General features: G+C 38.7%; 1 protein-coding gene across 5 annotated transcripts in view; it reads left to right on the forward strand.

The window, feature by feature from the left end:
* The window catches only part of HHAT (hedgehog acyltransferase), a 147,005-nt gene that overhangs the window by 85,080 nt on the left and 39,136 nt on the right, over positions 1 to 22,789 (forward strand). For all 5 annotated transcript variants that reach the window (XM_063152137.1, XM_063152139.1, XM_063152134.1 and 2 more), the window contains one exon: positions 3,421 to 3,565. In XM_063152137.1, coding sequence (XP_063008207.1) covers positions 3,421 to 3,565 — 145 coding nt within the window. The remainder of the gene's footprint in view (positions 1 to 3,420; positions 3,566 to 22,789) is intronic.

Here is a 22,789-nt window from a genome sequence, read left to right on the forward strand (position 1 = left end):
TAAAGGTGAAGTATGGTAAAGTATTGATGTGAGGTTATAAGATGGAGCATTGAGGAGAGATGCAAACCAGGGTTTCAGCCAGGCAGCCATGGTTTCATTCTCATTTTAACACAAGATTGCCATTCTGTCTTCTGGCTGTATTTCCCATAAGAAAGAGGAGAGAGAAAGAGACAGCACTAAAATCCAGAAAAATGCCACAAATCCGTAGCAGTTGTTTATATTGCTGTAATGGAGCATATTGTGAAAAGCATTAAATGGCATAATGAAGAGTTATGGGTGTGGAGAGGTTTTTTTAAGTTTGCTTTGATGTAAACAATTTGCTGTACATTCACAAAATTTACAAGCCTGTAAATATTTAAATAAAATTATTGTTATGGGTCATCTAGACCACTGTAATTTCTTTTTCATTGCTAAATAATGCTTTCAGTATATTAATTTGAGCACACTACTTGCTCGGGTACTTTCCCAGTTAGCTTATTCTAGATGGCTTGAGATGTTTAAGGAAATTTTTCTTTTTTACTTTTATAGCAGCTGAGCAAAATCTGCATTGACATCAAAGACTGTCAGGAAAATGTTTACTGCTTTTTAGATCAATGGCTAGCCAAGCTAATGGAAATTAGCTACAGCAAAACCCAGTGAAGATTCAGTGCTTGTCTAAACTGTGTCTGTCATAAACTGCTCCTTTATACCCTATAAATGGCTAAGGGCTTTTATGGTCTATACGACATTTAACTTGCCTTGTTTAATGTGCAGCACTTCTGTAAAAGGTGATGTACTGTATGTGACAGTTTATTTTTTTAGTAACTCTACTCATTAAAACAAAAAAGGTAGCAGAGCTTTTTTAGCTATTTATGTTGTTTTAGTTGTACTGCTTTGGGTTGTAAAACAGGCAAACTTTAGAAACTTAACAAGTCTGGTCATTACCTTGATGGAAAATGCAGTTAAACACCAGCTGTCTGATGGGTTGTCCATCTCCAATTCTTTCTGTTGTTTAGCAGAGGATTTTTTACCTTTCTTAATTAAAACTTTTTAATTAAGTTGTTTTTAACTTGTTTTTCCTTAGATTTGACAAGTAAGTTTGATAGGCAAAGGGAGAGTGAAAGGTAGATCTGATGATAGAAAATGCCCTATTTGAGCTGTAGCTTAATTTGAGCTACCATGAACATAACTTGTCCTTTTTTAAACTTTGCTGTTAACATGGATTTCATAGCAAGATTTCAAATGTTTTCTCTGTGTGCCTACACTTACACATTCTGAAAAGACATACATTTTTCATATGTGGGACCATACACTGAAACTATGCCTTTCAGAAGGGACAAATTTAAGCTGTCCTCTGTGTGTGTGTGAACAGAAGGAGAAGGTATTGGAAGTCCTTGGATAGCTTTGAAGATGTGAAGTACTAGAAAGGGAAAAAGATCTTTCACTAACTCAAATTTTGTGTCTGTGAATATTTATATAATTTTTATATTCTCTACCTCTTCCTATCATGCCCTAGTTTTCATCCAGAATTTTCAGAGAAAAATCTCAGTCTCTGTTTTCATTCATGACTATTTTTCATAGCATTGTGTGGAAGATTGGCTATTGCTCTGTTGTACATACTGACTGATATGGAGCCCTTGTCCTTAAACCTTATCTGTCCTCATTCTTGTGCTGACTCAGGCTGACTCATATACTAGATATAGTTCTGACCAAGGCTAACGTTCAATTTCCCAGAGATTACTTTGCAGTAATATTTTGAAATTGTATTTCTATGCCTGTAACTGTCATTTATTTGAAGATTTGTCTCTGTAATCTAGCACTTGAAACATTTGTTTTGATGCTTACAGAAGAAGCAATTTAATTGTCTAGAAACGTATTTTTAGGTGTGTTTTGAGCATGTGTTTATGTTGTTTCAGGTATCTGAGCATGAATTCTGGTCTGCCTGTAGCTATTAAAGATTAATTACTGCCTTTTTTTGGGTTTTTTTTTTTGGTGCTACAGTCATAAGACTTCGTTTTCTGCAACGTCACCATTTATGAGATGAATGCTGAGCAGTCCCTGATACTTCCCTTATTTTCCATGCCCTGGAAAATGGTCATCATTTTGCACAAAGCATTCAATCTTTTGTAAATTCAGGCACCATGTACAGAGGCTTTCAGCCTGGGGCCATAATGTACAGGATATTTTTCTTTGTGTAGTAATGAGACAATATTTCTTGGTGAAGTGCTGTAAATGTTCTTTAAATTTTCCTCTAGCAACTGAATAATGGAGGAAGCTAAAACTCCCTCATCCTTCTTTTACCATGTTCTTGCAGTCCCCATGCTGCACTCACACCTCAGATGATAATGCAAAATACAGATTCAGAAAAATGTAAACTAGTAGAGAGAGATCTCCTTTATTTGTGTCATTGGGACAACAGTACCAAAATCTGGATAATTACACTTCTTGAACATGAGCAGTAACATTTGCGCTGAAAAGAAAATTTGAGATTACATGTATATGTGAACGTTTTTTTAGAGGTATCTATTTGTTAAGAGTCATTGCTATAACCACATCTAATCTGATCCTAGAACCTTTCAGTGATGTCTTATTAATGAACCAGAGGATTAATGACTTCTGAAGTTGTTTGGTGCTGTTTGCTGTGCACTGAAGGGTTTTACTCTCTACTGGATCCTATTGGAAGTATCACCCACCCTAGAACATTGCTACTGTTCACATCTGTCAGCAAAAATTCATCAAGGAGCATATTTTGTAAAATAAGAATTAATCCACTGAATGTATGGAACTGTGTCCTGTTCTGGGCTCCCCAACCAGGGACATGGACATGCTGGAGTGAGTCCAGCCAAGGGACTGAGAGTAAAGGGACTGAAACCTCTGCTGTAAGAGCAGAAGCTGAGAGAGTTGGGTCTGTTCAGCCTGGAGCAGAGAAGGCTCAAAGGAATCTTAGCCATGTGTATAAATACCCAACTACAGGCTTTTCTAAGTGGTACTCAGTGACAAGACAAAAGGCAGGGGGCACAGACTGAAATCCAATTTAAACATTAAAAAATACATTTAAACACAAAAAAATCTCTTTTATTGTGAGAAGTTGCCCAGTGAGGTTGGGCAGTCTGCATCACTGGGGATATTCAAAACCCAAACAGATATTCAAAAACCAAACAAAACCCTGAGCAGCCTTCTCTAGATGACCCTGCTTTGATCCTTCAGAGGTCATTTCCAGCCATAACTATGATTCAAGACTGCTTTTAATCAGGAAGCTTTACTTAAATGCCATTGGTGAGAGGTTCTGTTAGATATTTTAAAATCTTTGGGATCTGTTCCATAAGGAGTTGAACTTTTGTATGAAAGTTGTTTGTTGTAATGGCAATGTCTTTTTCTAATGCTGCTTCAAGATTTGCAGGGATTGTTAACTTCATGTGCACCTTTTGTTTTGCCCCTCAGGAACGTTTCTTCTCGCCAAGATTTCGTCGTCGACTTCATGCTGTCCTAGCATCTGTTAGCACTTCAATGCTGATTTTATCAAATCTAATATTTCTTGGAGGAAATCAAGTTGGAAAAATCTACTGGAACAGGATCTTTATGGAAGGTAAGTTTATTTTTATGTGCTTTCTAGATAACAGAATGTTCCAAATGTTACCTTGGGTGGGCTGAGCCAGATTTGTCTCTCAGTGCACTAACTGGGAGTTATTTTTTTTCTGGTCAAAACTATCAAAAAATCTGAGAAAATTCAAATAACTCTGCAGGCTGCATGACTACAAAGAAACATTGCTTTTCTCCCATTCAAGCCTAGAAGGAGGGCTGTCAGGCTTCTCTGACAAGAGGAATCACTGAAGATCAAGTAATAAATGTGCAACAAGTTACCAAGCTGAGTTTTATCCCCACTGTGCATTTAACACACGTCTGTAAGGATAGGTGTATTAAAGCCAACCCCATACATTCTGTGGGTGGCTAGTGGGTAAGATCTGCATAATACAGCATAATTAAACAAGCATTCATGGCTTTTTTTTGGTAGTGATTTCAGGCTGGGGACCTGCTGACTATTGAGGACAAGTGTGGGGAGAGGAGAACTTGGGTGACAGTGTCAGCCTGTGGTGCTGCTGAAAAAGCAGTATGGGATGTGCTCTGAGCTGACTCAGGAGACAGAGTGAGCTTTAATTGTTTTGCCAGAGGTCAGTGTAAGGAGAACCAGTTTTCTTTTTAGGTTCTTACTGCTGCCAGGCAAATGAAGATCTTGTAGAGGAATATTGCTTCCTCAAGAGGGAAGTACATTATAATAGGCTTCTGTGCCTAGAAGTGTTCTCTTAAAAAGACCACCACTGTCTGTTGCAGTGTTTTCTCCTCTTGTTCCTTTCAATGGCTTAGAAATCAGTTCTGGAGTTCCAAGATCCTACTTAAGCATCCCAAAATAGTGAAATGCATAGAGTAAGTTATGTATATGAGTGGAGCAATTTATCTTCTGAACTAAAGGAAAAAAACCATTCAAAGAACTTGAAGAAAGAAACATTTTTAACATGAAATTTTTGTTAATATTGGGCAGGAAAGAGGGAGTACTTGATTTTGCTCTTCAAAGCATAAAATGCTTGTTTTCTGTTTTTTGAAAGGCTTTGTTTTCTCTGAAATTGTTTTCTTCCAGTTGATTGGCTATTAGTAGAAAATAAGCTGAGAGAAAAAGTTGAAAGTAAATTTGAACATCTCTTCTTATTTATTAAAAGAAAAAAAAAGGAGTAGTGAAGTTATCTATCTCAGCCTTACAGCCCCATACAAATTATTTCCATAATGCAATCTGTATATTAAATGAGAATATATATCAAGAAAGTATGCCTTCCTTGTTAGAAGGGTTAGTGACTGTGCAGGGGTTTGCAACACTGATGAAGGATAATGTTTTATGAAGTATAACAATATTTAATTAAAACAGAACCAGTCAATTATTGATTGTTTTTCTAGGTTTGTTTTTTTTCTTGGGGGGGGGGGGGGGGGTAGTTCTTTGTTCCATTCCTCCTGCACTTGAATACGTAGAGTTACTTAAGGGTTAGGTACCAGTCATCTAAGACAGGAATAGGAAATTAGTTTAGTCATTTGCATCTTTGTTTCCATGATGTTTTAATCAAATTAACTTTATTTTTAGAACATGAAAGCTTTTGCTTAGCACAGCTCATACTCCACCAGTAGAAATGTCAGTGTCTCAGTGTTCAGCTTTGTGAGCTTTGCATGCCTCTAGTATTTGATCACTCAGATGCCTGTGAGTGTCTTGTTTAACTGCATTGTTATTCTGACAACTCCCATGTACAAGCTGAAACATCCATGAAAATTGTATTGCATCTACACACCTGATCCATTGTGGTTTTCTCACTGTGGAGCAAAAGGGTGTCACTCCAGGCTGGGGATGAACAGATCGAGAGCAGCTCTGCAGTGAGAGACTTGGGATGCTGGTGGATGAAGAACTGGACATGGCCCAGCAATGTTCACTGGCAGCCCAGAGAGCCAAATGTGCTTTGGGCTACATCAAAAGGAGCGTGGGCAGCAGGCCAAGGAAGGGGATTCTGCCCCTCTGCTCCCCTCTGGTGAGACCCTCCTGCAGTGCTGTGCCCAGCTCTGGGGTCCCCAGCACAGGAAGGAGATGGACCTGTTGGAGAGAGTCCAGAGGAGGCAGCTGAGATTAGAGGGATGGAGCACCTCTCCTGTGAGGGAATGCTGAGAGAGTTGGGATTGTTCAGCCTGGAGAAGAGAAGTCTTTTGAGGTGACTTAACTGTGGCCTTCCAGTACCTGAATGGAGACTACAAGAATGATGGAGAGGGACTTTTTACAAGAACCTGTAGTGACAGGACAAAGCCTCTTCCCTGCAAAGGTGGGGAAGCTCTGGAACAGGTTGTCCAGAGAAGTTGTGGATGCCCCATCCCTGGAAGTGTTCATAGTCAGGCTAAATGGATCTCTGAGCAACCTGGTCTAGTGGGAGGAGTCCCTGCCCATGGCAGGGATTGGAACTGGGTGGCCTTTAAGGTCCCTTCCAACTCAAGCCATTCAATGATTGAAGGCCAATCAAATCCAGAAGGACTGTTCAAAACTTCGTCTTCAGTTTCAACTAAATTTAAGTGCTGGTCTGTAAGAGAGACAATAAAAATCTACATTTGCAGTGTGCAATGCTAAAAGCTAAAGTTAGATAAATTGGTTTGTAGTCTGCACTGTTCTGGTGAATCCAATTCATCAATATTTACAGACTAAACTAAACACTACAAATATATACTCTTTGATCATTCCTTTGTCAGCCCAAGAACAGATGAGATGATCTAGCTACTTGGCTTGCACTCAAGCTTTTGTCTTCACCTTATAAAAATTCAGTGGGGATATGCTTGACTTGTTAGAACTAAGGGTGGTGGTGGTGAATGGGTGTTCTGTTAGGCAGGAGGGCATTTGTGTGGGTTTTTATCTTTGTGCTTCATTTCTGGTGTGATGCAAGCAATATAAAGTTCCCAAGAATTAAGATTTTCTTTTGTACATTACGATTCTGTAGAGCTTTAATTAGAACAGATGTTTATATTCTGTCATTGATTTGTGAAAAATAGTCTAGAAATCTGGCAAAGGACCCCCAGAGCTCTTTTGTGTGTAATACCCAAATCTGAGTCATTTCACTTGGTAGACAAAGCAATGTTACAATGTCCAGTAGGCTACTGAGATCTGCTAAATATGTATCTAGTTGCTTTGAGTCAGTAATTGTTAGCTTTGGGTCAAGAAGAAAGAAGATATTCTGTGAAGTTCAGGTTAAAATATTAGAAATAATGTTCTCTATTTAAAAGCTCTTTGATCTCTTTGAAATTTACCTTGGTTTAGGAAACCTAAGCAGGGTTTTGCACCACTCTAAAATCAGAGAATAGACATTGGCATTGGGAGGACATCTCAACATTCTCAGGAACCCCCCAGCAGGACTTGAGATTGCCTGACTGAGGTGGCAGAGGGCTCTGCAGCACTAGTGTGACATGAAATCCCTCTGAGGTGAGGAGCAGAGAGATGTGGAAACAAAACTGCCCACCTGTGCACTATCAGCTGCAAAGAGTCCTTGGTTCCTTTCCTTTGTTCAAATGCCACAGAATTATGGATATAAAGGTCTGTACATGTATGGGTAGGAAAAAATAGGAGAACAGATGTGTGCTTCACAGTTTGTAAACATAATTGGCATTTGTAGATCACTAAAAAGTAGACAAGAACATATAGGCTAAATTCCAGCAATAAAATACATCTCAGAGCAGAAATCAGATCTGCAGGTTTAGGTGCAACATAAGATGTTGTGTATGGCATTTTCATGTCTGGCAAGTAAATGAACCTCAGAATATCAGTATTGTAAGGCCCTAAATGCCCAGCCTACAGCACTTCATAGTCAGAAATTAGCAGTTCTGTTGTATAATACCAAAAAACAGAACACTAAGGAGCAGCTTCCTGCTAGCATGTGTGTGACAGTGATGCAAATTTAAACCAACCAGCTCTTAAAGGAAAGCTTTACTGAAGCTTAAGATGTAAGAAATGCACTTCTAGTTTTGCTCTTTAGTTACTGGAGAGGATCTAGTCTGTTCTTTTGCAAAGACTGAGAATTATCAAAAATCTCTACAGTTTTGGAAAGCGGAGAAGAAAAGATATGGATATGAAAGCACTTAAACCTCAGGGCCAGCACAGTCAGTTCAAGGAGAACCATGCAAGTGGGATACCTTTGTTATCAAAGGTTTGTGAATTGCATTTGAAGAACAGGATTTAGATGAAGTTTCCTGGGATTCTTGTTTGACTGATACTTGTTTTGAAGTGCTTTGGCAGTGTTTTCCACAGTTCCCATACCACAAACAAGGGGAGTTAATACCTGAGCATGTATTCTTTAGTATTTCTTTTTTGTTTCCTCTTGTGAAAAATAGATTAAATGTATCTGGCTTTAAAAATAATTTTGTGCATCCTTAAAATCACTGGTGCAAAATTATGAGAGCAGAGGTCTGTGTGTCTTGTATATGTGTGTCTTGTGTATGAATATTTATTCTTAATTTTGTTCTGAAAAATCTTTCTGTTCTTTCTGTTCAGACCAGCCTTAGTGCTTGTTTCTAAAATGTAATTTGGCCCTGTTATGTGCAAAGAAAAAAGTTCCTATAGCAAGCATTTACTTTGATCTTTCTTAGCAAAAATTTTCTCATGAGGAAGAGTGTCAGATATTTAATAAGGAAGTGGGAGAAATATCTTCTATGTAACAAACCAATTTTAATCCTGTATTCTCCATAATTCAGTAATGCTTCACTTCAAAATGAGATGCTCCAACAAGAAAGGTTGTCTTTGGAAGGACTTCACCCCTGCAACCAGCACTGTGCAGTGCTTTTGGTTAAGAGACTGAAATATTTTATCAAGCATGGATGAAGGCATTGGACTGGGAGGGGACATAAGTGTATTGGGTGATAAAAGTCTAAAATTCTTCCTGGTCTATTTCTGGTTTACCAGGAACAGTGTCCAGATCACTGAGGAGAGCACTTGGTGCATTTCAGGTGTATTTTACTTTGAACAGCTGTCTGAAAATTGGACAGCCGTGATTTAAGTTAACTGTAAGCCAGTACTTTAGCTATCCAATTTACCTTTCCAGATTGTGAGGAGTGCCTCTCTGGAGGGCAGTTCAGCCCATGTACATCTGTCTTAGCATGGGATGAGATGCCCTGTCTCTCTTCACTGCGTTCAGGGGCATTTTCTGCAGCCTAGTTTAGATTAGATTGAACATCCAGCCTTTGAGAAGGTGTCCTTTAGTAGACATCCAGCAAAGAGTGAATTTCACCCTCACTTAGGAGTGATTTACTGCAGGGGTACAGAATGGCTGGCTGGGCAGAAGTCCTGCAGGGAAGGATGCCTGACTGCTCTACCAGATTTTGAACTTCCTGCATCAACAGCGTCGTACCACCTACAGCAAAAATAGACCTTGTGCAAAGATGCATTGACAGCAGTGCAAAATACATAAATGCTCTTCTCCTACGTGATGTTCTGAGGGCTAAAGTTAAAATACGTGCCCTTTTGGTTACTGCAGTTTAAAAAAGCAGTAAGCTGACAATTAGGAAGAAGGAAATACATCAACACAATTGGAAGTCTAGAGCCATGATCCTGAATAAATGATATTGCTATGTTTTGAGAGAAAAGTATTGAGGGGAGAAATGGATACTTAAAAGTTTCTGCAAATTAAATTTTACCGAGATGTTCTGATCACCAGTGGGTGAGGAGAAGGGCAAAAACCCTGTAAAATGTAGCAAGTACTTGCATTTTGGTGATCCTTATGGGTCCCTTCCACTTCCAGCTCTGGATATTCTATAATTATATGACATTACCTAGATATGAAGTTGGATTGCCAACTTCAGGGAATGGTCTCCAGGTAGAAAAAAATCTGTCCAGCAATGCAGAAAATACTGATGTCATCATGATGTAGAGGTAATCTCTTAATTGCCTCCAGACCCATTCCAAGCCCTCTTTTCATTAGACAGTTTATCAGCAATTAGAGATGTTTAAAGCAAAACTTAAATTTATTTCTCCATGTCTAATATTTGTTCACTAAATGAAGATGGCGATGCATTTATTTTGCCTCCAGTTTTCCCTTTCTGGCTTGCTTTGAAGCAAAATCAGATCCTGTGCTAATCAGAATTCAGATAATTGATTAATTTAAAGGGAAAAGAAAAGATGTTCTCATTAGCACCTTACCTACTTTACAGAGGGAGAAAGCCTTTGGACTTCTCCCCAGCTGTGCAGCACAGCAATCTCCGATTGTGTTTCAGGGCATCTTAGGCACTGATTTGCAAATGGGAATTTCCACAGTCATGGCATACAAGATTCAGAGGTATGAGTGGAACAAAGAGTTTGGTGTAACATATTTGATGTAACATGCCTAAATGTGGATTTTTTGGCTTACTTTGACAGAAACAGTGGACCATTATCTTATGATATTAAAATAAAATGATGCAGATTGATAATGACATTGTATCTAACACAGGACCGAAAATTATTCCAACAGTCTCTATTTGTTTCATTTTATGGAAATCACTTTGTGCCTGAGTTGAGAATTGCAGTGGTATCAGCATCTTTCAAGGCATTGTCCTGACCTATTGTTGCCTTTCAAAGTTTTGCCCTTGGTTGTGAAGACAGCAAAATTAGGTTGTGGCTGTAGAAAAACTAATTTCTGTATTAGTAGTAGAGATGCCAAAATTCTCTCAACATTTAAATAATTTAAAAACTATGAGTTATTATTGTGCAGCTCCACTGCTGTGTGAGATGTCAATAACAAAAAAAGGTGAGAGATTCCTGTATTGGTTGTTGTATGTTCGAGTCTGGCTCTTGCAAGATCATGTCTTCCCATCAGATAAGTTGTTGCCTGTATGCCTCATGTGTAGGTAGAAGGCCTCAGGATAATCAGTTCATCCTTCAGAAACTGAGTGCTGCTGGTCGGATTAGGTCATACATTTAGCACATTTTAAGGGCTGAGGGAAGAGGCTGAGGAGCAAAGTAGTTAGAACTCATTACCCAGCAGGGTTTAGTTGGACATTTTAGCTCCGAGGTCTTGCCAGATAATACACAACAATGTCTTAGGAGCCATATTGCTTGTAACAACTTCTGAAATGGGTTGCAATGATAATGTAATTATCTAGCTGTGAAGGGGCTTAAAGGTGCAGGAGGAATGAAATCATGCAGCAAAGGAACTCAAAGGAATCCACAAAACCTGTCAGCTGTGGCGTCCCTGTGAGTGTGTGATAGTTCACTATCTATTCTATGCATCTCTTGCAAAATCATTGTTCAAATTTCTTTGCAGCTGCTGCTTATTGGCAATTCAGAGTTTCAGATGGCCCTTGTTTTGGTATGGAAAATTCTGTTGTAGAGTAGCTGGCATATGGCCTTACAGCATTCTTGTTCTGTGGAAACTCCCCCTGAGGATTCCCCTGATGGGGAGACCCCTAAAAAAGTTCTGTGCCAGGATTGAGAGATGAACAAGACTTTTGGTTTTTTTGATCTTCAGATTGCTGTTTATTTTTCTCTTATCAACAGTTCAGCACACTGTCTACATACCATACTTAGTGTATGAAGAGAAAGGCACCAAAAGTCACAAGACACACAGGTTCAAAGTCTTTTAAAACTATTTTGTCCAATTAACTCTTAGAATGTATTTTATTTCTACCTCTCTACCAGTAACTAATTATTTGTCTGATTGTGGCACTTTTTAACCGATCACTCTGTGATACCAACACTGCAGAAAAGGGAGTAGATGAAGAACAAGAACGAGATCAGACAACACCTTAAATCTTCCATCTTGTTTTCCATCCACCTCCATACTAAAACCCCAAAACTTTGAAGTTTTTCACCCTGTAACAAATGACAGTACTATCTATTTCACACACTCATAGATTCCAGTTCATCCCAAAGTCTTGAAAGGCCTCCATGGACGAAGGTTAAAAGCAGTGTTTCCCTGGGGATCAGGACTTCTCAGGACAGGCAGAGAAATATTCCCTGTGCCCTGGGTTCTAACATTGTTCCTCCAGATTTTCAATTTCAGTGAGAAATCCCACTTGCTGCTGTTATGCAGAAACTTACTTAGGGTTTTTTCCAAAAATACATTTTATGCATCAATACATGAATATATTAATACATTATATTGATGAATTGCGTAATTTAGAGTAATATTGCGCAGTAGCAGAAGTATTACTGAAGATGTCACATTTTTCTAAGTGATTCATTCTTCTTCATGCACAAAGGAAACTTGTTTTCACAATCATTTATGTGACCTTGCTTGGTGGGTGCAGTTCATTGGGATGTGAACTGGCAAAATACCAAGAAAAATTAATTTTGGTCTGCAGCAATAAGGAGGCAGTATTTGGGTATTTTTCCTTCTGTACCTCCCAAAGGATGACAGCTGTATTAAAGTAAATATTCACATATTTTTGGGGGCATTTTCTTCAGAGTTGAAACAGTAAAGTGTGCTCTGCCATTTTCTGTTGCAACATGTTTGTTTGAGACTGTTCTATGTGAAAATTGTTGGAGCATTGCTATGTTTAAATTCAACTCTTGCTGTTTAATCTCAATAGTTTACCATTTGTCTTTGTCTTTAGATTGTTAGGACCTCATCCTGCAACCAAATCAATGCAGGAAGATTTTTCTGTATAGAAAGTTCCAGAATATGTGCAGACATATCTGCTGGGATCAGTATGATTCCAAGGACAGAATCAGACATAAATAACCTATATTTCATATATCTCATTAAAGCCTTTATTTATTTATTTATTTATTTAATGAGCTTTAAAGGCTTATTAAAGCTTTTATCTAATTAAAGCCTTTACATAGTGCCTGTACAAGTGAAAAAAATTGCAGGGCAGTGCACACTATGACTGCACATAGAGTTCCCTGTTGTCCATTGTGCTGTATCTGACTTACAGAACTACTCTGCACACAGAAAATGGGGAATTTGTGCTGCCTTCTTGTCAATTTGCTCTTTCCAAAAAATACAAGTTTGCTACATTGTGGGCTTTGCTGATCACAGGCAAAATGCCCCCAGATTTTCAATTACTTTGGCAAGGTTCATACAACCTTTTTCAAATGGTTGTGATGTTGCTAGTGAAGTACAGTATGGTCTGATGAGCAGTTGTTGTAGTAGGTTGGCCAAGTCCATCTTACAGGTGGAACCTTGCTGCTGGCAACATGCTTAGCGTGGACGCTGGAATGAATGATGCCCCCAAACACACTTGCCCTGCTGGTGTGGCAGGTCAGCATGTGCTGGTTTAGCATAGTGCTTCAGAGGCTGAAGCAGTTTGAATGTGTGGACTCTTCATGCCTTAAACAGCATTTACATAAAAAGAACAAAACCAATTTTTCTGTCAAAAAGCTTAAAATTGCTGTGACCTCATGGCTGCTCGTTAGTGGGTAATTCAGCTTTGCCTTCTCATTCCCCTGTATTTTTGCCATACATATCAAAAACCTCACAGTGGCTCAAAGTCACTTAGCTGGGTATAGAATACTTCAAGTACTGTGGTCCCTGTGCTTATTGGGAAATTTATACATAAATGAACTCATGGTTGTGGTGTCATGTATGTGTCTAATTAATAAGAGACATTATTTCTGCTAATACCTGCAACAATCAACAAAAGTTTTCTGAGGAATGATGTAATCTCTTTCTTTTCCTGTACTCAGAAATTTCCAGGAGTCTTGTAGGTGCTACTTCTATCTTGCCATTGAATCCTGTTTCTTTTGTCTGTCACCCCCTTTCATTTGTCCTCAGATTTGAGCTAGTCCTGACTCGCACTTTTTTTTAACAAATGCTTTTTGAGAGAACAGTTCCTACACACAGAAAGTAACCTTCTCACAGCAGGAACTGGAACACCAGCTGTAGTTCGCTTTGCAATCATTGAGACTTTCATGACAACTTTCTAAGTTGTTTATTTCCTGAAAATAGTTTTAAAACAGCGTTGTGGTATTCCACAGTCACTGCCACTTGGAGCCTGCTAGATCAAATTTTCTCAAGTTATAGCAAAAAAAAAAAGACACCTTTTTGGTTTTGCCTCAAATGCCAGCCCTGCATATCAGCTTGAGGTTGAGAGTTCTAGCAGTGTTCATTCTGGTTCTTGCACCTCTACCAGTGAAGTCAGAGGTGAGAACAATCCTCTTGTAAAGATGCATGGGCCATAGAGGAGGCTGATCTTCTAAAACAAGTGTTCCCTGTGCACAGGCATGAAAAGCAGTTAAGAGCTTATTTTTCTTACTGAGGAAGTCTGAGAGGATTTTTACTATGCTATAGCACAGTTCTGCTGCATTTTTACGCTAATGCTGTTTTGCTTGTAATTTCATTCTAGGTAAACAAGCAAAAATTGTTGTCTCAGACTATTTTAGCATCTTTTCTTTTTAATCTCTGAATGAATTTATTTCAACCATCTTGAAATAGCTGCTGCTTTAAAGAAAAGAGAAGCTAAAAGTACAAAAACCCAGAAAAAATGAGTTGTTTCAGCCTTGTTGTGACTGTTGGGTTTTGGGGAAGGGTTTGTTTAGTGTTTGTTTGGGCATTTTTAAGAGGGAGAGAGCAAAACCTTATATTGGTGTTTAATAAAATTTATAGACTTACACCCTTCTAAGTGCTGGCAGCTCTGTAAAATGACTTCTACCTCATGTCATTCCATTTACTACTAAATTGCATGCTGTGACATGTTTTCTTCAGGCACTTTGCACCAGCCAGCAAAGACCTGGAACTCTGCAGAGCTGGGATTTGAGTTCATGCTGAACTTGGAATGCAGCAAACTCCGTGTGAGCATTATCAACCCCAGTGAGAAGCAGCACCATATGGTGGAACACACGGCTCTGCTGTCCCCAGGGAAGCACCATGAGGCAGAAGTGTGTCTCCTCCCTAAACAGCTGCATTTTTTCCCTCAGTGCTACACCAGTCACTGATAATCTCACTGTTCAGTGTGGTACCTGTAAAGGATGGATAAGCAAGGAAGCATGTGGCTCTGCTATGTTTTTAATCTCTTTGGGCACTGTCTTCCCCTGAGACAATGGAGAGATATGTGTTGTCTCCTGAAACCTTGCTTCTGTCTCCTGCAGAGGCTGCACCCCTGGGGTACAGTGCTCTCCAGTGCTGTCCTGGGGGTGACTCCTGATGACCATTTGGATATATGAAGTGCATGCTTTGGCTCTGCCTAAGCTCTGTGAGATCAGATAGAATTAGAATACTGAATGGGACAGTTCCCAGAATTGATTTAATAATCCCAGAAATATTGCAATTTTCTGTTAGTGCATATGCACCCATCTTTGTGTAACAGAATGTACCTGAGATATTAGGCTAAATAAATGCAAGAAATATTAATGCCTTAAAGCCAGTCAGAGATCATCATAAGCATTTCCAGTTATTGTTACAAATTACATCTGATGCTTGCAGTTCAATCTGCAGTGAAATAATGACAATTTTCAGAGCAGAGAAATTCCTCAAGAATGTTTCTTCTGAGAAAGTAATGGATTTCAAATACTAGGGTAGTTTTTATTTCATACACTGTCTTCCATTTTATCTTTTTCATTTCTCATTTATTGCTTCTACATTTCCTGATCTAAGGTGAGCGTGCACTGAAGCCCAGTAGTGACCTGGTGGCTTGTGGCTGTGTTTGTAGGTGTTGAATTTTCACTGCTGGTAGGTTAGCTTAAAAGCCTGTTACAAATGCCTTGGCTATCCACGCTTTAACAAGATCCATTTTATTTCTGACACTTGTTGAGATACCTGACAGAGATTTTCCACAAATCTCTGTCAAGCTGCCAAACTTGTGTATTCCTGCCCCTTCTGAGGGCATGCAATAAATGGTGTGAGTAAGAAAAAACGCTCTGTTGTTAATAACTGATTCATAATTGATTTTTCCTTTAAAGCTACTTCCTTATTTTTGCAGCTTGCACCAAAAACTGGTAACTAACACAATAAGTTTTTTGTGTTGTTAGCATCCATCCTCCCAGCTGTGTAAGAGCATTGGACTATTGATTTTTATCCCTTCTGCCCTCTTTCATGTGGTTTTTATTAGACCCACAGCTAAGCCCTCAATCAAATATAATAATCCATCTGCAAATTCTAACTTAGGCTTTAAAACAATCCTTGGAGAAGAATGACTTCTGTATTATACTAAAGTATCCATAAAAACTCTCCCTATGGTGGGACTTTTATGTGTGAATAAAGATTTATCTTGCATCTAGATTGAACACAATCTCAAATCCTTGTACTTGTGTGGAGTGTTGTTGTTGAAGAGGGTTTTTTTGCTCTTGAAAAATAGTAGCAAGGTGTTACTGAAGTAGTTGTATTGTTCAGAAGGAAAAACATCTTCTTTAGTAGTCCTTAACATTGAAGGAAAACTGTAGGTATACTGTTCCATTACCTGCAGGTTAATATGTATTCTGCAGTGAGAAGTAGTTTGCAAATAATGGCAAATGTTTTAAACTTGAATCTTCTGACTATAATGCTCTGCCAGTCCCTATGTCTATTATTTATAGTGAAGGTATCTTCTATTTAACAAATAGTTTGCATGTAAATAGTTGAAAACCAGCTTATCAGAGAATCTTAATGTTGTCCCAGTTGCTATTAACTATTACCTTTGTTTTAAAATGGTTAAAACAGTGATCCTTTTTCTGGCATGTCTGCTGAACACAGTTTAGCATGTTACATATATGTGTATATATGCATACATGCATACACATATATATATGTATATATATGTATATATATGTGTATATATGTATACATATATCCATTAACTGCTGTGTATAAACACTGCTTCAGGTACTTTTTTACTGCAGCAAAAAGGAAATTCAATCCTATATTTGCAACAACATAATCTTTAACACAGGGGCACTATTCATCACATTTGAAGTCCAACTTGTGGATATCTTATTCTTCACCCAGCATTGAGACAGGTGACAATTGGCACAGTTCTGGCCAAATGGCATGTTTAAATGTTTTAAGAACTGTCAACCTGTACCAATGTGGAAAATGAAATGCTGAAAGACTCTGGAGAGCTGCTAATAGTACATACAGACTTTCACCTTTGCTTCACTTCATATTTTTCCAGGTCGGGAGCACCTGACAGTTTGAACCACCTGATAGTTTTTTCTGTGCCTCTGATATACAACTGGGAAGAAGGGATTGGAGAAAGTTGCTGTTGTTAACACAAACTCAGCAATATCATGGTGGGTCTGCAGATTTCTCTAGGAGTGGAATAAGGTTGGAGACTGAACTCCTGCTCTTGTCAATGGCTTGGTCACTTGAGACCACAGCAGCTTTCATAAAAGCTATGAAAAATGTCCAGAAAAATGTCCATCCCATCTGGATCTGCCAGGAGGAGAATTTACATGGGGGTTTGTATATTAGTTAGAGTAGCAAAAGCAGTGTCACTCTAGTTTATTGTATTCCAACTCAGGATAAATATATCCTAGCCGAATGAGATTCTCTTTCCCATCGTTTTCTTACCCAGAGTGTTACCATCTCATCAGATGTAACAGGAGATCTGCAGGACTAGTGCAGGAAAGTGCCCTGTAAGTCAGCACATAGAGCCAAAACAAGGGTCACCAAGACCCTCAGGGTGAAACCATCACTAGAGCCCTGATGGAAAACCATCAGTAGCCCCCAGAAAGCCTCTTAACATTATTTGACTCAAAATTCTATGAGAGAAGACTGCTGTATTGGTACATTTTTAGTGTCCACGTGCCTAAAGCCCTCACAGTGTTCGCTGAGGTGTGTCAACACTATTGTGACAAGTTTGAAACAATCTTCAAAATGTGATTTGGCCAGTGTTGCATGTTAAATTAGTGACTAAAATAGATGGAGAAATCAGCAGTCCTGGGTCCTATTCATTAAATCCTCCTTCCATGAAGGCATAATGGGTATAATTTGAGCTGTGTAGTTAATATTTTGCATCAGACCAGCCATGTGATACACTGATAGTGGCTCACCTTTCCAGTCAAGAGGAGGAGTTTCATGCTAACCATGGAGGGTCTGTGCTCATTTTCCTTGGATGAGCATTCAGAAAAACAGAGAAAGCAGTATTTGGTAGTTAGATGGGACTCATTCAAGTTTTACAACCAAGCTGTCGCTGAAGACACTCAATAGTCTTTTTAAAAGTGCAAATATTCTTTCACCATTGGGTCAGACCAAGTTTTTGTACATGGTCCCAGGTATCATGGTAGCTGCCAGAACCAGATGTTCAAGGCAGAAATGCAGAGGGAATGGACCAGGTCTGGAGAGTTCAGGACAGCAAAAGCTTTCATTACAGTGAGAGCCATTGCAAATGAGATCAGTGAATGTGGTGCTGACAGTGACTGCAGTGAATGTCCTTGTGCACAGGGCAGGACATAAATGCTGGGAAATACTTGATGGTGCATAATGTTATACCTCCCAGAAAGAGCAGGATTTCATTTCCCTTGTAAAACTGAGAAAGAAGTCATTACTTCTTTATCTTACAAATATGTGTTGGGTCTCTGCACTCCTCTGCTGTTGACAAAGGTCTCAGATATTTTGGCTTAACTACAACTAAATTGTGAGAACAACAAAAGACAAATACTAATTAGTATTCTTTTGACTACTGTTCTGAAATAATGGAGCTGTATTCTCAGCTCCTTCTTAAGCTCCAATGGAGATGAAAAGAAGCCAATGACTATGAGGGAGGACCAAAAAAAGAGAAATGGAAGCAAGGCAGATCCAGCCAATTTCTCCACAACGCAAATTAATGCAAAATAAGCCTTGAAGAGAGACCTGCATTGAACCTACTCCATCTTTGCAGATTTCCTCCATGGCTTTTGCATAGGCTCTCACTCTTTGCTTGGAGCAAGGATGTTGTCCAGTTCCTCTTACTGGGCTGGTTTGTGGAGCAGAAAGTCCCCTTGCAAAGTAGCAGGAGGAACAGGGATGGCATTTTGTGCAGTGCAAGGTACCAGTGGGATTAGCAACTGGCTGCAAGAGCACATTGTGTTGAATGAATAAGTTATACCTGCTTAAAAATGTAATGCAGACCAACATTTTTAATTTGTAAAAGCAGAGTTCAGATTCACCTCTGCCTGTGGCTGCATTAGCTTGTGTGGCTGGCACTGCCACAGCTGCTGAGGATCCCCCCAGCAAGGTGCCCGGTCTTGGCACTGGAGGGCAGCTCACACAAACTGGAATTCCACAAAGTGGAATTTCTGGCTTTTTCTTGGAGGTTTTTGTTAGAGGGACTTAGCAATCAAAGCTCACATGCTGGAAACAGTTTTTTTTTTTGTCCAGGTTTTTCTCTTGAAAGAAGTTGGATGGACAGGAGGCAAACAGCTTTTTGGACTCTCCAGTAATGAAGACAACTTTTTCCTTGGTGATAGAGGTTAGAACAGCTGTAAATCTTTTTCATTTTCTGCAGAAATTTGGAACAAATTACAGCAGTTTTCAGCAGGCTGAAGATTGCAGGATACAATAGATTCTACTGTAATTTAATGAAGTCCAGCTAAGGCCTAGGGAAGATGTAAAGTCCACTCACTCTGGCTGTGCTACCTCTGATAATTTGTTCTTTTCCTTGATTTCTAAACCGAAAAATACTCATTTATCATGTGCAGAATGACTTTTGCTCTGCTAGTCCACCATTTTGAGGAGGAACATCAGAAAGTATAACACCTTTTAGATGCATTTCTCTTTAATTTTCCTTTAAAAAAAATCAAAACCCTTAGAAGAAATGAAAAAGTCCTCGCCTACAAATAGTATCATCTGGAGTAAAATCTAAGCCATATTCAGTCATCTCAGATTTTTACAAACAGGTAATGTCCTTAACAATGTTCCTCTCTGTATGTTCTTTCCCTAATTCCCTGAACAAATAAACCAACTAGTGGGTTGAGACTTTATTATCATTATTATTAGCAGAGCTGACTCAAGAAAAACATACATGAGTTTGACTTCATCAACACCTACATTTTACTGAAATACCACAAGACATTAGTGGAGCTCTGTGTTTAGCAGGAACTCTACTTGCAAGGCATGAAAGAGGCAAATTGCCCTTATTTTGTTCTTTTTGGTCATATTTTAATCATTTGAAATCATTTTCCAAAGTCATTCCCAGGGAAGAATTAAAGGCTTGACTACTTTATGACTACTTTTATTTTTTGAAATTCTTTAATGGATTGCCCCTTTTGGCGGTTTTGTATTTTCCTCGTGGCTGTTGAAAGGCATCAGGATTCACTCTGGCTAGAGGATGTGTGATGGGTGCTCCATCACTCTTGGCTGACTGGCAGGCTGACAGGAATATTGCTCTGCTGTAGCTGCAGATCTGTTTAGGATATCATGACTTCTATGGGTCAGCCCTCCTAGTCACAATATCACCCTAAATATCTCCTTGAAACAAAAGAATCAGAATAGTTTGAGGACATTGAAGAGCAAACTGCCTGAAGAGGCTGAATAGCATACAAATGAATAATGAAATTACTTATTTGGCACTACTGGCATTATTTTTTAGATAATGTATTCAGGAGGAAGTAAATCAGTAAAGGGATTTAAGAACCACAAAAGGAGGTTTCAGTATAATGAATTTCATTCTCAGAGGTGATACCAAGTATCTATAGATGTTATAGGGAGGATTTTTGTGTGAAGCACAAATAGCTTACTCAGATTTTTAACTCTGTTGGATTGGTACAGTATCTGTTGAAGATGGCATTAGTGCTTTGTATTACTTTCATCATTCACCCTGTTTCTGTTGGGAAGTGTTGCCCCACCATGTACGAAATAACAGGACTTCATTAGTCCTTTGATGGCTGCTTGAAGAAGCTGATAATTTTATGGCAGCTGAAATTATAAATCTCATTCCTCACTAAATTTCTTTCATTGAAGCAAACAGCACCAGTGTGAAATCTTCAAACTAGTATGCCCACGTGTTCAGTGGTGCTGCAGAATGTGCTGTTAATATTTCATTCAAAACCCTGTGATGTGATGTGGCCCCAGTTGCAGTGGGGTGATTTCAAAGTTTCCATGATTTAAATTGAAGTATCTACCCATGCAGAATTGGTTTGAATACAACTGTCTTATCATTGACTAATGGAGGAGGGGGAAATGTTTGCCTGACATCATTTTATTGTAGGCTAATTTCAGGTGAAGTGATAAAGCAGATTTACTTTATGAGAGTAGTCCTGTGCTTGGTTTTGAAGAAGCTCTTCAGTGACAGTCCCAGAGCTTTTGTACAGAGAGGCTGATTGAACATTTTGGTTTATGCTGAACAGTTTAGGAACAGGTTTGGTTATGCCATTGTTGCCATCAGTTGTACTGAGCTAGAGTAGGAGTGTTCACATGGTCATTGCTGCTTTTACTTAATTGAAAGGAACTGAAAACATACCTTTTGATTAGACCATTATTAATCTGCAGTTTTGTTTAGGAAAAGCAACATTAATAGGCATTGAATATTAGCACTGATGTAACCATGATCTAAATAGATGCATATGTTTATAAACACACAAAACCCTAAACTGAAATGGCTCTGCCATTTTTCCGTTTACTTACCATAAAATGAGGGGAAACTCATGAGGTAGCTATCACACACTAATTTATACACAGCAGCTTTTCAGGGTTGATCAGGTGTCTGAAATTACCTGTGTGTTTCAGTCAGGTAGAAGTTTCCCTTGAATATTGTCTGAAAAATTTCTTAATGCTCAAGTTTTCAAACAGAGGAAAGGAGTGTTAAAAAGCTGAAAGTGTTTTATAAGATGCCCTGGGGAAACCTTCTTGTACATAACTTTTTTTGAATTTTATGTGCTGGAGCTGCTTTTTAAATTTTGTTGGTTTTGTGTTTGGTTCAGTTCTGGTGGCTGTAACCTCCTGCCTTAGCAGTGCCCTCTGTGTCTCATGGGGAGTGGTGGCCAAAGGTGAGTTCACAGGGCACCTTGCTGTTTCCTGATAATTTATCTGAAATGTTATGGACTTATTCCAAGAATTCATCTTTTTCCTTTATGACGGTGATTGGTTTTCTGGATTTATCTCTTAATTTGTCATGCTACCAAATTTCAGTTTCTTAAAATAATCATTCTGTTGCAATGCTTCTAATTTCAGTGATTATTACAGCTCATCTGTGTAGAAAAGTAGTGGCAAAATTCCAAGCTAAGGGATGTTCAATTTAAAGTGCCAGAATTAGTACAGAATAGCATATTCCTGGTCAGTGTTACTGAGCAGAAAGCCTCTCCATTTTGGCCTCCAGAACATAAATGTGCACTGCTTCGTTGGCAACTGAGCTGTGCTTTCTTTTAATCTAGTTCTGATAGCATGGCATTTTTCCCTTGAAAAGGGAGGAGAAAGCAGCTTGCTGGAGACATGGCACAGAGCTTTTCAGCCCAATAGTGAGTTTTTACCCTGTAACACCAAAGGAGACACAGAACTGTTGTGTCAGAGATAGCCTGGATGCTCAGCATGTGAAAAAATAGCTTGAAATGTTAAATGTGAGTGAGGGGTGGACAAGTTACAATTTCTGAAAACCCATATGTTTTGAAATATATTTCATTAGAAATATTAGAAATTAGAAAATTTCCACATTAGAAATATATTTCTGCCACTTAGAGGGCAAATACATTTTTCTAAAGCAAACAACATTCTGACTTTTGGTGAAATATTGAAGAAGGCCTGTAGCTACACAAATCAACGCCCATGGTAATACAGTAGGTTGGTTTGGTCTTTGGTTCCCCTCCCCCCACCCAGATTAAACTGTGTTAAAAACCTGTCAAAATCTGGGGTTTTTTCCCCTGGCAATTCAAATTAAAATGCATAGATGAAACTTTATTGAAGCTGAAGTAGGACTTGCATTGAAGGACAAGATTTCATTCCATAACTTAAAAGAAGCAGCAGAGAAGAATCAGCCATACAATTTTGTGTAACAATGTGATTATTACTGTGTTAGATTGCTCCAGAACACTGTATCAACATCTCAATTTTGGAGTGCCTGTCATTTATTTCTTTCAGTTAATGGCAAAGTTGAAGAGGCAAAATTCACTTTCCTGTTGCTCTTCCCACCATCCTGCTATTTGGTATAGTTTTGACCTGCAACAACTAATTATAGTTCTTTAAGGACATTTAGGAATTCTTCTTCCAAGTTTTGTTGTTTGCATTTCCTCCAGAATGTCAAGTATAACCTTGTGAGGATAGTTTGACATTTCTGCAGCTGCACTCCATCCCAGTATGTTTTGCTCATGACCAGACTTAGTAAATTTTCTATGTTCTTTTTCCAGAAGGAGAATAGATTTATTGGACATAATTAGTTTGTTTTAAATCATGGCTGCTTATCACTCTTACCTTTGTCATCACAGAAGTTGTTTGTAGTTTTTGTTATCTAAATA

This window comes from Melospiza melodia, chromosome 3 (assembly GCF_035770615.1).
Source record: "Melospiza melodia melodia isolate bMelMel2 chromosome 3, bMelMel2.pri, whole genome shotgun sequence".
Classification (NCBI taxonomy): domain Eukaryota; kingdom Metazoa; phylum Chordata; class Aves; order Passeriformes; family Passerellidae; genus Melospiza; species Melospiza melodia.